Raw genomic sequence first — 14426 nt, forward strand, 5'->3', positions numbered from 1 at the left:
ATGTCATGCATTCCTTCTCCGAACTTTAGTAGTTTCATTTGAATACTTGGGTGGTTGAGATTATTTATGCTATTTGCAGTGAAGAGTTTAATTCTGGGTTTGGTTCTCATACGCCGATGGTACTCGGACAAGCTAAAGTAGTGCGCTACTTCCCAAATTATGAAAGGTAGAGTATGCATGGAACGTTAGATTTTTCCTTGTATTCAATTATGACTTTTCTCATTACATGGAATGATCAATTTCTAATATGCTGCTTCAGAACCCTGAATCTTGCAAAGACCATCATCAAGGATAAACTCTCTGTACGCAGCAAGGCAGATAAAGTTATTGATCTATCTAAAGATGAGAAGATAGAAAAAGTCAGTTTCCCTTTCTTCTTGCATGAATGATTCTCGTTTTGACATTGTTGTCTTACTGTAACTGCCCACGGGATGCAGATTATGCGTGCTGAAACGTGTGAAGAGCTACACAAAATTGTTGGTGAGGACTTCTGGGTGGCTACTTGGTGCGACAGTAACGCATTCGAAGGGTAGATTTTTTGTTTATTACTATATAAACCCACAAGTTTTCTCTTCACTGTTGCAGTTATTAATAAATTTATTTTTTTCTTGACTTTGCTTATATCTTCAGGAAACGCCTTGAAGGAACTAGAATCACCTGCATTCAAAAACCGTAAAACTTTTCTTTTATGCAGTTGATTTCACAGAAATCCTGATCACCACTTTCTTGAACAAATTTCTCTTTGTCTTTTTATTCAGGGGAAGGCTTGGGTACGATTTCGCAATTCGAACTCCATGCACACCTGCGAGGTGGAGTGATTTTGATGAAGAAATGACCTCAGCTTGGGAGGTAAGACCTAAGCATACGCAAAACATACATATATTTTTTTCTTCTGAGAAAACAAACTCAAATGTCCATCTGAATCCACAGGCTTTATGCAACGCCTATTGTGGAGAGAGTTACGGTTCTACGGAACTCGAAGCTCTAGAAACCGTTAGAGACGCTATCTTACGCATGACATATTACTGGTAAAATGACAATGACAATGACAACTTAACATATGATTGATCACTCTCACTCAGAACATGTTTGGTAATTGATTGCAAGCACCTGTTTTTTCGCAGGTACAATTTTATGCCATTAGCTCGAGGAACCGCGGTAACGGGATTTGTAGTGTTACTAGGACTTCTGCTAGCTGCGAACATGGAGTTCACTGAGAATATCCCAAAAGGGCTACAGGTCGATTGGGAGGCTATACTTAACGTTGAACCGGGTTCCTTTGTTGGTTCGGTTAAGTCTTGGTTATACCCATCCCTGAAAATCAACACGTCGTGGAGAGATCACCCGGATATTTCCTCGGCTTTTTCAACAACCGGATCGGTTGTCGCCGCACTTAGCACTTACAACGATAATTGAGTTGAAGAAAGCTAACCAACCATGAGCAGTAAGATAACTTGTGTTTCAGTCATAAATCTTCGGCTTATGATTTGTTTCCTTTTAAAAACAAAAACAAAACAAAAAGAAAGCTTTGATAGGGCCATATTTGTGTTTTTTTCTTGACATTACTCATGTTCTATTTTATTTTATAGCTTTAATAATGTATTTTAATATGATCTCTCTCGTCTTAAATTACAAGTCAGCATAAGAAACGAACACTCGGAATTATTTTGCTTATGATTTACGAAGCCTTGTACTACTAGTCAACAAATTATGGCATAAGCATTTTCTTTCTTTCTCTTGCTTCTTGCATTTTCCCCATTTGCGTTTGGTAAATGGATTTCCCCATATCAACATCCTATGGATTTGTCTTGGGATAGCAATTAGAACTAGGGCTGGGCAAAATATCCGTTATGTGTTTCGATCCGTTATCCGTCTCGATTCGATCCGAAAAATCCGGATATCCGTAATTTTATGGAGCAAAGCAAATATTAAAATTTAATATCCGTTAAAAACGGAGCAAATCACAAATACTAAAATAAATTAAGACGGATATCCGCTCCGCTCCGATATAAATATATATGTATATATAGATAGATAATAATTCATATAAAATGTATAATTATTATATATAAATGTAATTTTTATGAGTTTTTTTATAAATTTGATTATTATAAATATTAAAACTTAATAAGTTAAGTAAAAAAATATATTTTTAAAGAAAATATTGTCATTTTTAGCTAAATTTTGATTTTTTAAAATTTTATTTAAATATATTATTATTTAAATATTTTTATGGGGCGGATCGGATATCCGACAAATATTCAAATTTTTAGCGGATATCCGAAAAACGGATATTCGGATAGTTACGGAGCGGATACGGATCAGAAACATGATTATCCGGACGGAGCGGAGCGGATCACGGATATCCTCAAAATTCATGATATCCGCTCTGCGCCAATCCTAATTAGAACCAAATTCAGTTTTGATAACAAAAACAAAAGCAAGTGTTATTGTTTGTTAGGTCATGTTCTTGGATCTCCCTATTTTGTTTGCTAATTTTGTCCGACTCCTTTTTTTAATGCTAATTTTCTGACTCGTCTGATTGGCACCACCACCTATACCGTGATCAATATATGACCGTTGTATGTTCTGAAAATTAATCTCAAATATTGTTCATAAAAATTCGAGTCACATTTATCGTTTGCAACAATCGTCAAAGCCTAAAAAAATTCGATAACACTTGCTAGGATTTTCTCCACCGACACGCGCCGCTCTCGAAGTTTGGACTTTTCGTCATTGTCTTTACTTTGGAATTTGCAAATAACAAATGGTAACGTTAACATTAAGTATGGCAAGTCCAAAACGTGTCTTGCTTTTCTAAGTCCTGAAAAATAAACTAGAGAAAACGTTGTGAATACTTTTTAATATTTCCAAATAGTCATTGAAACAAGGATGCAACAAAGCAAAAAGAAGAAAAAAGAAATAAAAATCTTAGCTCCCAAGCAATACATTTCGTTATTGGTTCGACGGTTTGATTCTATTTCATATTGATTACTCATGGTAAATTGCAGAATTTTATCCTTAGCTATATATAAAAAAAAAACAAATCATATTGATGAGGATATTAAAAGGTTTTGAAAGAGAAAGAAGGAGCCAAGGAGGTGGTAGTTGTTACAGCCAGTCGCAGTGGAAATGACGGTGACAACAAATTAGCTGTAATTTTTAAATAATAAATACCAAATATGTAAGACAAGGAAAGTAAAATTACAATGAGAAGATATAAAAATTAGAAAAAGATTATTTATATAATGAAAGTCCCAATCACTAATTAAGGGAGATCATAATTTACAGGTAAAGACAAGATATAGCCGTGTGGGCACCAATCCAAATTCAATCAAACAGCTGTCTCTCTTTCTATATCTTCCGACCAAAGACTCTTTTTGTTTACGGTTTCATTTTTCCTTTCTTATCGTCGAATTAGATTACATTGTCTTTTTCATTTTTTTTGGAGACTACATTTCTTACTTTGCATTCGAGTTTATTAATCTTTTTTATTAATAACATAATACTCCATCCATTTTATAAAGAGTATCGTTCTGACATTTTTGTGAATAAGATAAAAAGTCTCTTATATCCTTATTAATTTACAGAAAATGACTCTTAAAATTATATTTATAATTAATTTTCTGAATTTATTAAGGTTAAAAATAATATTTTATGTTAAAAATTACATTGAAATTTAAAACGACATTTTTTTTTAAACAAAATAAAGTGTCAAAACGACACTTTTTATGAAACGGAGGGAGTAATTTTTTAGTAAAATAAATTTCGTAATTTAAACTTTGTAGACCGTGATACAGCCTATCGTACAAAATGTAAAATCAGTCAATTACAATTGTGTGAGCATTATCATTTTCAAATCCAATTAGTATAATCACTTAATTTTGAAATAGATATTTTCCAATATAAATTAATGTTGTATCCGACGATCACAGATAACCTTACCCAAATTCGAATTGAAATTTCACATGCTATAAAATACCTACCATATGCATATATATATATATATATATTTAACTCATAACAAGACAGATAAAAAGGCAAGAGAATCTTTTTTTTTTCCCAAAAACAAAGCAACCAAAAAAAAGAGAGAAAAAATGTACTCCACATTGTAAAAGAAAATACAAAAATAAAGTTCTTGAGCCCCACATTACAACCGATACATGTTATTATGATGCTCTGTTCCAACGGCTACATCTGTCTAGGGTCCCTTTTGTCAATCAACGGTCCAGATCTCTTCTCATCGCCTATAAATATAAAAACCACACTTCTCTTTCACCAAAACAGCACAGTTTGATAAGAACTACAAGTTTCACTTATAGTCTCTCTTTCCAAATTCTTTTCTTCTCTGATAGAAATTCGAAAAAAAAAAAACAAATTATGGAACGCAATTTCCTCCTAACGATTACATTGATCTGCATTGTCGTTGCCGGTGTCGGTGGCCAATCTCCGGTCTCCACTCCAACTACTTCCCCTGCTAAAGCCCCCGCCGTTACTGAAACTCCGGCGAAAACTCCGGCTTCTTCACCGGTCGAGTCACCTAAATCTCCGCCTCCGGCTCCTGTTCCCGAGAGCTCTCCTCCGGCTCCTTCACCAAAAGCTTCTGCTCCAGTGAGCTCTCCACCGGTTCCAGCACCAGAAGCTGATACTCCTCCGGCTCCGGTAGCCGCTCCAGTTGCCGATGTACCGGCTCCGGCTCCGAGCAAGCATAAAAAGGCGGCGAAGAAGCATCAAAAAGCACCGGCTCCGGCTCCGGAACTTGACAGTCCACCTGCACCACCGGCAGAAGCTCCTGGACCTGACTCCGACGCATCTTCTCCCGGTCCGGCCACATCCGCCGACGATCAGGTACATTAGCCTTAAATTTCAATAAAAAATGATGAAATTCGAAAGCCAAAGTATGAATCTTCCTATTGCCATTTTTAATTATGATTTAGATAACAAGAAAAAATAATTAGTCTAGTTTTGGTTTAGGATCTCTCCGGTTATAGAAAGCAATTTTGAGATTTTACATCTGGAATTTTTAGAGACATTCTCCACATTTAAACATCCATTTCAATTTTCGTTATATTTTTTTGTAATTTTTATATGGAATTAATGCAGAGCGGAGCAGAGAGCACAAGTGCATTGCGGAATGTAGCGATAGGAGCGGCTGCAACCGCGTGGGCCGTTCTCGTTATGGCCTTCTAAATTATTTATTTTTTCACTCCTTAATTTTTTTTTTTTTGACCTTACCCATTGTCACTTTCTTTACGAATTTGGTATGAGTATTATTTAATTTATTATACCGTTTAATTTGTTTCCTTTTATTTTATTTATAATTATATACGAAAATAATTATATACGAAAAAAGAAGTTGAGATCTGTCAGTGATGATTTTGTTACTACAAATTGATTATTCTTTTCTTTTGCAGACAATTGTCTTTAGTGATGGGTCCGAGTCCTTAACTGAAAATGACACATACAAAATTAATATAGAACTAATACATCTTATATTATGTATAGTTGGATACTATCTTGTGATTGTGATTGTGAATTGTGATGTGTGAACGTCTATAACAAACTAATCCTCATACTAATGCAGTTGTGATTTGTGAACGTCTATAACAAAAGCAAAACAGTGCCATAAACTTTGTATGAATGTTTAAATTATTAGTCAATGAAATTTGCATTGTTAGTAAAATCACTAAATATACCGGTACCGGACGTTTGTATCATGTAATGAAACAATAAGTTCTACAAATTTTGACCTTTGTTTACAATGTAGTATATAAAATTTGGATAGTGATAATACTAACAATTATTTGCAATGTAAGGGATTGATGTTGCCATGTTAAGGTTTTTTTTATGAAAAAGAACATAATTTAAGTAGACTCGACTTGGTATTCAAGGTATTTTCATCAGACAGAAACATTTACATTTGAAAATATTTTTACGCGAATATGAAAGTGTCAGCTACTTAGTTGGATCTTAGTTTTAAAAAAGGTAGAAAGGGTAATTCATACCTGTCAAGTAATTAAACTCAAGTGGCCAAGTTGCTATAAATGAACTGTCTAAAATTTATGACTGGACATGAATGGATGGATCCAATAATATAAAACAATGTTTATTTGTTGTATCTGTCCAAGCAGCTAGAATCATATGTTTGTCTTCTTATAAGAGAAATAGATTTGAAAACTTCATATTGACATATGATAAAATGGTGTGAGGGAAAAGTAAAATAAATTGATTTTTTCCCCCAATACTAAGACTTATTACGTAAAAAGAAAATAGGGGAAGGAGCTTTAATCAAAAGTACATTACTCCATTGTCAAGAAATGAAAAAGATTCACAGACGACGCAGTTTTTAAGCAAAGGTAAGTTACAAAGACCTAGAGAAATAACATCTCCAGACGTAACAGAAAAAAAGAATTAAAGAAAATGCTTTTCTCTTTTTGTTTTGTGTTTTAGTGTGCCATGGGATAATTGATATTTCAATAACACGGTTGGAAGCTTTTGCGGGAATCTGAACAAAAGCTTTCATTTTTCAAATTAATCTTATAACAATTCTGACTACTAATTGATACAAACTAAAAACTGATATGATGATAATATTGGTCTCTAATCCAAAAGAAGATGTATGAATCAAAAAGGCTAAAAAGTTTTTGTAATAGTTAACCTTTAGAGAAAGCACAAGTTATACGTAAACCAAGGTCATGTGTATGAGATTTCAAGATTCTTGCCTTCATGCAACGACCCAAACCCACCAAGCCAAGTCAATGATTCCCCCTCATCAATACAAATATGTGTATTCACATACAATTTCCTCTCTTAAAAGATTAAAAAACTTCTAGACAATATGGGGGGTTCAATGGGCTTTCTCGGCAAAGGTTTTGCATTTCTTTAACCTAGCAATTAACGACATTAATTATATTAATCCGATCGTTTAACAATACTCGTTTCTGTTGATTTGGGTATATGGCGTAGGGGTACCACCGACGCAGATGATGAATATGGTAATGGGTTCACTCTACAAACAATTCACCCAAAAAGCTATCAACAACTTCGACGATTTCCATGTTGCTGTTTTAGACATCTTTAAGTAAGAATACTCATCAAGTCTCAACTTCTTAGTCATATATAATTGTTGTAGTCCAATAATTCCATTTTGATCAGTCGTCGAAACAATGGTTTATTATCTTTAGAAAAATTCTGGTTTATAAACTCCGGAATTAGTCTAAGTTATGGCCAGTAGTTTTTACATAATAACTGTATTTTGATCTATTGAATGTATAGCAACTTCAACTCGGCTTTACCAGGTCGACACTTCGATTTCCCGACCCCGGAAGAAATAAAGGCAAGTCCTTTCCTCGACACAAAGAAACTTATGAATTGTTTTTTTTTTAATTTTTAACACAATAGATATTTGATTAATTAGGATTGTTTCGTGCGGTGGAAGGAAGCGAAAGACGAAGAAGAGAAGAAGAAAGTGTTCGTAGAGTTCATTACAAAGAGAGTCAGTCCAAGTAAACTCGATGACGTCACTTTGATCACCGGAATAGTATCTCCGCCGGCGGCTATGGCCGCTAAGAGAGCAGGAGAGAATGTTCCTCAGCTAAAATTAATCAAACTCATACCTGATGTTATATTCGTCCCTACCGTCACCATTTTGGCCATTGTCTCTGCCAAACTCTCAAGAAGAATGTATTTGAAATAATGATTTAACCAAACATTCTTAAATCTCCTATTCATCTTTTTTTTTCCATCTCTAGTTCAAGAGATTGCATCGCTGAAAATTAGCAATATTCTGAGTTCCTGTTTTATATATATGTGGAAACAGTCACGAGTTTATGTATTTTGGGACTAAACCACATCAAGTATGAATTTGTTTTGTAAAATTACATAAGTGATCATTTCAAATCTTCATTTAGAACCCCGCCAAATGCCTACAGCTAAAGAAACTAAGTCGGTAATCATCAGTCATGACATTAGATACATTAGAAATAATGGAAAAATACAATTTTAGGAAAATAGAGTGTCCTGATTGGTTATAGTAGATTTAGGTTTAGGATTGTAGAATTTTGTGCTAAAAAATTTATGTTGTAGACTTTAATTTCTTAAGTAGAATAACGCCAATTCGCTTTGAAAATAAAACAGTACAAACAGACAGATAAATTATAGCTGCTGCAGAAAATTTTCATCACTATATAAATTATCAAGGTAGAGAAGCAACGCTCCAAAGTTAATTTAGTCAGAAATACATAAACAACATCATGAGTTTGAATAGATTTGATGATGAGGTTTTTAACACAAAGAGTCAAAACGCTGCGACTCTATAATATAATCTCTCTGTACTTTAAAGCTTAAGGATGCCTAAGAATGAACACACTTTACGAACCCAAGATCACCGTCTCACCGATTTGTTTCTTCAAACTTTCAAGAGTTTTTTAGGATCTTCTTCGTAATCCAGCAGAGCCTGACCTTCGTTTTCCTCGCTTTCTCTTCCTGTTGGTTTGCTTAAACCTAGAAGCCATCATCCCATTTGACTTTGGCTTCTCCCTTGAAACTTTACGCCTCTTTGGGTTAGTCTCTTCCTTAACCACCATATCAAGATTGCGTGGTGTTCTTTTTCTTGCCTGCATTGAGTTAAACAAAGGCATATTAGAAGGCGTAATGGTTTTTTTTTTTTTTTTTTCTGTAGTTCTAATGATTTTGCAGAAACTTACAGGTCTTGATGGACCTTCCTCAACTGGAGTTTGTTCGGTCTTCTGTAGTTTCTTATCGGGAACAACAGCTTTCCCTTCTCTTCGCCTTGAAGCCACAATTTCAGACAATAAAATATCTCCTGTCTCGTCGTCTTCAGGTTGTGTGTCCTGCTGAGATGAAACTGAAGCAGATTTAACCGGCTTTTCTTCAGAAATGACCGGTTTCTCATCTTCGTTCTTGATAGCCAATTGGGGCTTTTGTTGCTCCGAGCTGGTGAGCACATCAGCAGATCCAAGCAGATTCAATGTATTAACCGAAGAGAACCTACTTGGATTTTCATTCACCACCTTGTCTACTCGGTTCTTCAAGTTATTGGCTTCAAGCTTTGCAGCTTCAATCTTCAAAAGTATCTGTTCCAGGAATGCATCACCTTCCCTAAACTCGAGAGGTGGTATCTCTTCACAGAAAACTGCCTCCTCCTTGGAGCTCTTATTCTTTTTATCTGATGACCCAGGATACAAAAATAAAATATTCGTAAGATCAAAATCTTCTAAAGGATTGAGATCACACCAAAAGCTGAGGTTCAGAACACAAGACCTAGGTTGCGGGAGTTATCATTGAGAGCAATATCCGCAAAAGATTTCCGGTATTCTGTAAAGAGATAAGAAACAGTGAAAAGGAATATTTAGACAAGTAATGGCACATGAACACTGAGCACGACCAGAAAGATTAGAAACCAAAACTTGTTCCATACCGTTATAAGAGAAGAGATTATGGTTCAATGCATAGGATTGAATATCCGACGCATCTTCAACTCGCTTTCTTGTTTTCCTCTTCTTGAGTCGGGTTTTCTGAGTATGACATGGAAGAGGAGACAATGCCTTTATCCCAACTTCTTCTGATTCGAGATTTTCCAACTCCAATTGCTTGGCTTGGCAAGATTCTTGGAGTTCTTTGTCGTACATCTCTGCTTGTTTTTGAAATTCTCTGACTTTGAGTTCGACCCATTTGCACCGCCACATTATAGGCTGTATAAACCTCCTCCAATGATCAGTCAGCTTCTTCTTTCTGCCAGTAAAAAAAAAAAAGGAATATAATAAAGAATTGCATACCATTCACACAATACATAGCAAATCTTATCCTGACTTCCTTAAAAGGAGAGATAGATCAGAGACGCAACTAAGTAGTAGTAAAGTAACTCAATAAAACTTTCAGAATCAAGCACACAAAGATGGAATTGATGGTGTTCAATTAAAAATAGACAAGCTACCTAATCCATGAAAAATCTACAAAATTCCAAATCAAGTAGTGGACGTTTTACTCATTCTGATATTGGTTTTAAGCCACAACAAACACCTTCATGGAACCCTAGATTTGGATTACACACGGATCTGCGAGAATAATGCGGAATCCTTTCATATAAAATAACTCGTTCTGAAGTGTGAGAGAGGAGCTTACCTCACCCAGAATGGCAGAGAAGTATCATTACAGATCATGGAATCAGCTTCTTGATCATTCAAAGCTGTTTCATTCTCATCTTCAGAAACCGTTCCACTAAAGGAGCTTGAATACGCATCAGTCCCATCATTGCATTCCGAGAATTCAACCTCATTGTTATCATCAAAACCCGTGCATTCCAATACATCAACTTCCTCGTCGACCTCTTTGTTACTAGAAGCATCACCACCAACACATTGATCCTCAGGGAGATCTTCGACATTATAGAAACTGTGGTCCTCGAAGTTACTGGTACACGGCATAGACTTGTCTTCAACATCTTTGGGTAAGTCCCCGATCTCCTTATTGACCGAGTCATCAACCATTTCTACCTTCGATTCTTTCACCTCCATACCAAAATCCTTCTTTTGATTTCCTCTCAGTTAAACCCTACAAAGTCATCATTTTTAATGAAGAAAGAGACCGAAAATTGAATAAAATTCTCGATCGGAACAGATACGCTTATGCCCAAAATACATATAGATACGCGTCAAAATTGGAAGGACGAAATTGAGGAAGAACAAAAATTGACACGAAACCCTAATGGAAATTCGAAGCTTAATCGTTGATGAGACCGCAATTTCAGATACAAAACAATAGAGCAGAAAACCCTAAAAAGCACAGGAAAAAAAAACGGTAAATTACCAATTGGACAGGTTCACCGAATTTCCCGGCGGATAGAGAAGGAGAAGCAGTAAAGAAGGATTAAAACCGGCGGTGAGAAACGCGACGGAGAAACGACGGAGATCCCATAACCACACCACTATAAAATCAGTGGTCGACGATTTCTTATGGCCGAGAGTCACTGTTTCTTTTGGCACTTTATCCTCTGATATTATCAGTGGGGGTCTACTCCACTCGACAACTTTGACTTTTTTTTTTTTTTCGGACTCTTCTCTTTGACAAAAAAAAAAAAATGTTGTGTTATGAGGTTATCTATTTGAAATTATTGTACACATTTTTGTAATCTTTTATCCAATGAAGATATATTTCCTAAATCATGAATATGGACCAATTAGAAATATTGGATTGTGTCATAATATATTCCCTAGTTCAATATGGCAATGTATCAAATTTAGTTAAGAAATCAGTTCTTGTTTTCATTCATATTACAAATCTCGGTATATTAAATAAAAGAAAAAAATGTGGATATATGAGAATCTCGATATGTGAGAATTTTTATTATTGTATAGATCTTACATGGAATGAAATCAAATGTTCTTTCTTACCAACTATCTCTTAGTATTCAAGTGAAAGAAAGAAGAAAAATACACATACACACAAAATACATATATCACACAAGACCACATTAGTAATGCAAAACCTCAGTTCAGTAGCCATGTCCGGGCGATTCAATGTCGTTGATTCCTTAGATAGCTTGTGCCTGCACAATTGAAATATATTTGTCAACTACAAATGTAAACGAAAAACTTCTTTGCGTTTGCAACTTTGACGTTTATATTCAAATATAAATACCTTTTCTCAGCTTCGGAGGGTGCTCGGATCGAGATAGAGCGACGAGCGGAGGAATCACATGCACCTTCTTTAAGAGCCATATCACAAAAGCGATCGCTGTTTTTAGCAAGTTGAAGAAGAGCGGTTGTTGCGTTTTCTTTCCCCTTATCAGAACCTAATTCAACAACGTCAACAAGAAGAGAAATCCCACCTTCTTGACCAACTGCTGGATCCATGAGTGCTATAAGATAATCGCACATATTGGGATTGTACAATCGTCGCCTTGTTCTCAACATGTATCGAGAGATTAAACAGCGTGGTAACTGCGTCTTTCTTACCGCGAAGTCAGTGTACCGTTACTGATCGAGCATGTCAACAAGCAGTCTAACAACGACTGGTCTGGTCGAGTGATTGCCATTGAGAAATGTGTATGACTCGGAATCGATATGGTCCAGTGATCATCTCCTCCCATATATATCACCAAGATTGAGAAATGGCTTTTTGAACTACCGTCCAGTGAATATTTATTATTAGCATTGGTGATATGGGAAGAGATATGATCATGCATGCATGCTTTAATTTTATGCATGTTTATTATTTCTGATGCATGTTAATATTTAATCTAATATTAATTTATTATTTCTTTCTTATGCATGCAAAATCTAATGTGTACATGAAAAAAAAAAATTTACGATCTACTTTTAATCATAGATTATTTATTTGATATAATATACTCATTAATTTATATAGAAACAAATATACAGGACGTAATTAACAGTTACCATTCATACATTGATTTTAACATATCCATAACCCAAAGCATACACACAGCTAGTTAACACAGACAGATTAATTCTAAAATATATATCATTTATGACATGTGGGGACAAGAGTTGGATTAAGAAAATAAAAATTTTATTGAATTAATTGATAATTAATTTTAATTAATTAGAAAGTAAATAAAATTTTAATATAATTTAATGGAAAATCTACAAGTATAGACATGTATAGTCTTTTCCCATACGCCATAACTACTATATAAGTAACTTATAACCGCAACTGTTGAAGCATATTTATATGTTAAGTTTGAAAGCTAATTGCGACTAATAACCATTGTGAAAGGAAGGAGAAACCAGATAAAAAAATGGGAAGAGTGAAAATACAGATGAAAAAAATAGAGGATAAACAACAAAGAAATATCGCATTTGCCAAAAGAAAGAGTGGGCTTTTGAAGAAAGCTTATGAACTATATATTCTCTGTGATGTTCAAATTGCTCTGGTTTTTTTCTCTCCTTCTGGAAAGCTTTTCCTTTTTGATTCCAAAACAAGGTATTCCTTGTAAGGTTTTTGAATAAGTTTATTGGTATGAATGTTAAGAGAATTTTGTTTAAGTTTATTTATTGTCCTCTAGTCATAGTATATTTTTATTTGATCTGATCTCGAAAGCATCGCTCTTCTTGTTAATTTAGTCAATTTTTTCAAAAATATGTTATCAATTTGTATAAATAACGGTTTATGATTATAGGATCGAAGAGACCATACACAAGTATCTCGAGCTGCCTTGCTATAGACGTGGAAGGTAGACTCATGGTGTTAATTATGCATCTAAGAATTTCAAGTAAATATGATATTTTGTTGTGTGATTTTAAAATTTTTTATTTTATTTTATGCATGACCACCATATTATAACCGGTCGGTCCATCCATACAGCCTCAAAGATGAACCGGTAAATATCCTCATAGCAATCAAACCATTTATCCATAATTATTTGCGGATAAATACTGTTTTTATGTAATCATAATTTTTTTCTTCTGGATTGATACGGGTAAATTCAGTTTATACGACGGTGGGTCAATACCATGCGTTTGGAATCAAGGTATAGTGAATCGAACTTGAGGTTTTTGTATTCATATATTGTAAAGTTTAAATTGATTCTAATTAGTTATGCCATTGTTTGCTTTATATATTCTAGTATTTTATGACAAGAATATCGTAGTTTAGTTTTTATTTTTATTTTGTGCAGTGAAAATTTTGGCGACGGGGTTCGTTATCAAACTCCATCAAAGGCATGTGGATAGACAAAATTTCTACAATATTAAGAAAAAATCAATTATTTAAAAGATTTCATGTATAAAAAATCAAAATATGCAAGTCTTTTTTCTATTTAACCATCCAATTTTCTCTAAATTTAGGATATCGAAGATGAAATCCGCGAATACAATGTCAAACTGGCCAACGTCGAAAAACAGCTGGGGTAAATATATTATTTTATACAAACGTTTATTTTTCTTTAAATTATCTGTAATTATATATACATATATAATGATATTCTATATATTTATAAATATTTATTTGATGGATAAGGATATTGAATTTTTGTATATCTTTAATACTAGTTCTTCTCATTTCTTTTCAAAATTCAGGTATTTTTTGAAAAATCCAAATCAATGGGAATCTATAGATGAAATTGCTTATCAAGAGAAATTACTCCAGAAGACATTGGATGAAATTCGATCTCGGAAGGTAAATTTATATAGATACCAATTATTTTCGAAAATTACCTTTTTTATGTCTTTTGAAAATTATATTTAAAGTTAAACAATGAGCATTTTGACCGTAAAGCATTTTGTATATAATTCTTTTTACGGTTTCACGTTTCACATATAGAATTACATTGTTGACATGATTTTGATATTTATTACTGTATAAAAAGACTAACATCGAACCATCTCATTTGTTAAAACTCAGTTTCTAGCATCTTAGTATATATCTTACATAGAAAGTAAAAA

At 34.1% G+C, this 14426-nt stretch overlaps 5 protein-coding genes across 5 annotated transcripts in view; 4 read left to right on the top strand and 1 right to left on the bottom strand.

Moving 5' to 3' along the window:
* The window catches only part of LOC18030480 (suppressor of RPS4-RLD 1), a 7408-nt gene extending 5792 nt beyond the window's left edge, over positions 1 to 1616 (top strand). Inside the window, 7 exon segments of the mRNA XM_006411820.2 lie at positions 80 to 166; positions 260 to 359; positions 438 to 529; positions 631 to 672; positions 759 to 849; positions 931 to 1028; positions 1125 to 1616. Coding sequence (XP_006411883.2) covers positions 80 to 166; positions 260 to 359; positions 438 to 529; positions 631 to 672; positions 759 to 849; positions 931 to 1028; positions 1125 to 1416 — 802 coding nt within the window. The 3' untranslated portion in view covers positions 1417 to 1616.
* Positions 1617 to 4097: 2481 nt separating this feature from the next.
* On the top strand, positions 4098 to 5369 carry LOC18030482 (lysine-rich arabinogalactan protein 18). Its single transcript, XM_006411824.2, has 3 exons — positions 4098 to 4111; positions 4206 to 4848; positions 5104 to 5369. The coding sequence occupies exons 1-3, from the start codon at positions 4098 to 4100 to the stop codon at positions 5188 to 5190; spliced, it is 744 nt and encodes a 247-aa protein (XP_006411887.2). The 3' UTR covers positions 5191 to 5369.
* Positions 5370 to 6828: 1459 nt separating this feature from the next.
* LOC18030483 lies at positions 6829 to 7820 on the top strand. The gene is made up of 4 exons (XM_006411825.2): positions 6829 to 6869; positions 6967 to 7081; positions 7276 to 7336; positions 7418 to 7820. Exons 1-4 carry the CDS (start codon positions 6839 to 6841, stop codon positions 7694 to 7696), a joined length of 486 nt encoding a protein of 161 aa, XP_006411888.1. The 5' UTR covers positions 6829 to 6838; the 3' UTR covers positions 7697 to 7820.
* Positions 7821 to 8173: 353 nt separating this feature from the next.
* Positions 8174 to 10990, bottom strand: LOC18030484. Its single transcript, XM_006411826.2, has 6 exons — positions 10828 to 10990; positions 10144 to 10572; positions 9440 to 9753; positions 9283 to 9336; positions 8706 to 9187; positions 8174 to 8615 (listed from the first exon to the last, which is right to left on the bottom strand). The coding sequence occupies exons 2-6, from the start codon at positions 10533 to 10535 to the stop codon at positions 8427 to 8429; spliced, it is 1431 nt and encodes a 476-aa protein (XP_006411889.1). The 5' UTR covers positions 10536 to 10572; positions 10828 to 10990; the 3' UTR covers positions 8174 to 8426.
* Positions 10991 to 12781: 1791 nt separating this feature from the next.
* LOC18030485 (truncated transcription factor CAULIFLOWER D) lies at positions 12782 to 14229 on the top strand. The gene is made up of 5 exons (XM_006411827.2): positions 12782 to 12966; positions 13163 to 13216; positions 13661 to 13703; positions 13830 to 13891; positions 14061 to 14229. The coding sequence occupies exons 1-5, from the start codon at positions 12782 to 12784 to the stop codon at positions 14227 to 14229; spliced, it is 513 nt and encodes a 170-aa protein (XP_006411890.2).
* Positions 14230 to 14426: the final 197 nt, after the last annotated feature.

This window comes from Eutrema salsugineum, unplaced genomic scaffold, assembly GCF_000478725.1.
Source record: "Eutrema salsugineum unplaced genomic scaffold, Eutsalg1_0 scaffold_1, whole genome shotgun sequence".
In the NCBI taxonomy this organism is placed as follows: Eukaryota; Viridiplantae; Streptophyta; class Magnoliopsida; order Brassicales; family Brassicaceae; genus Eutrema; species Eutrema salsugineum.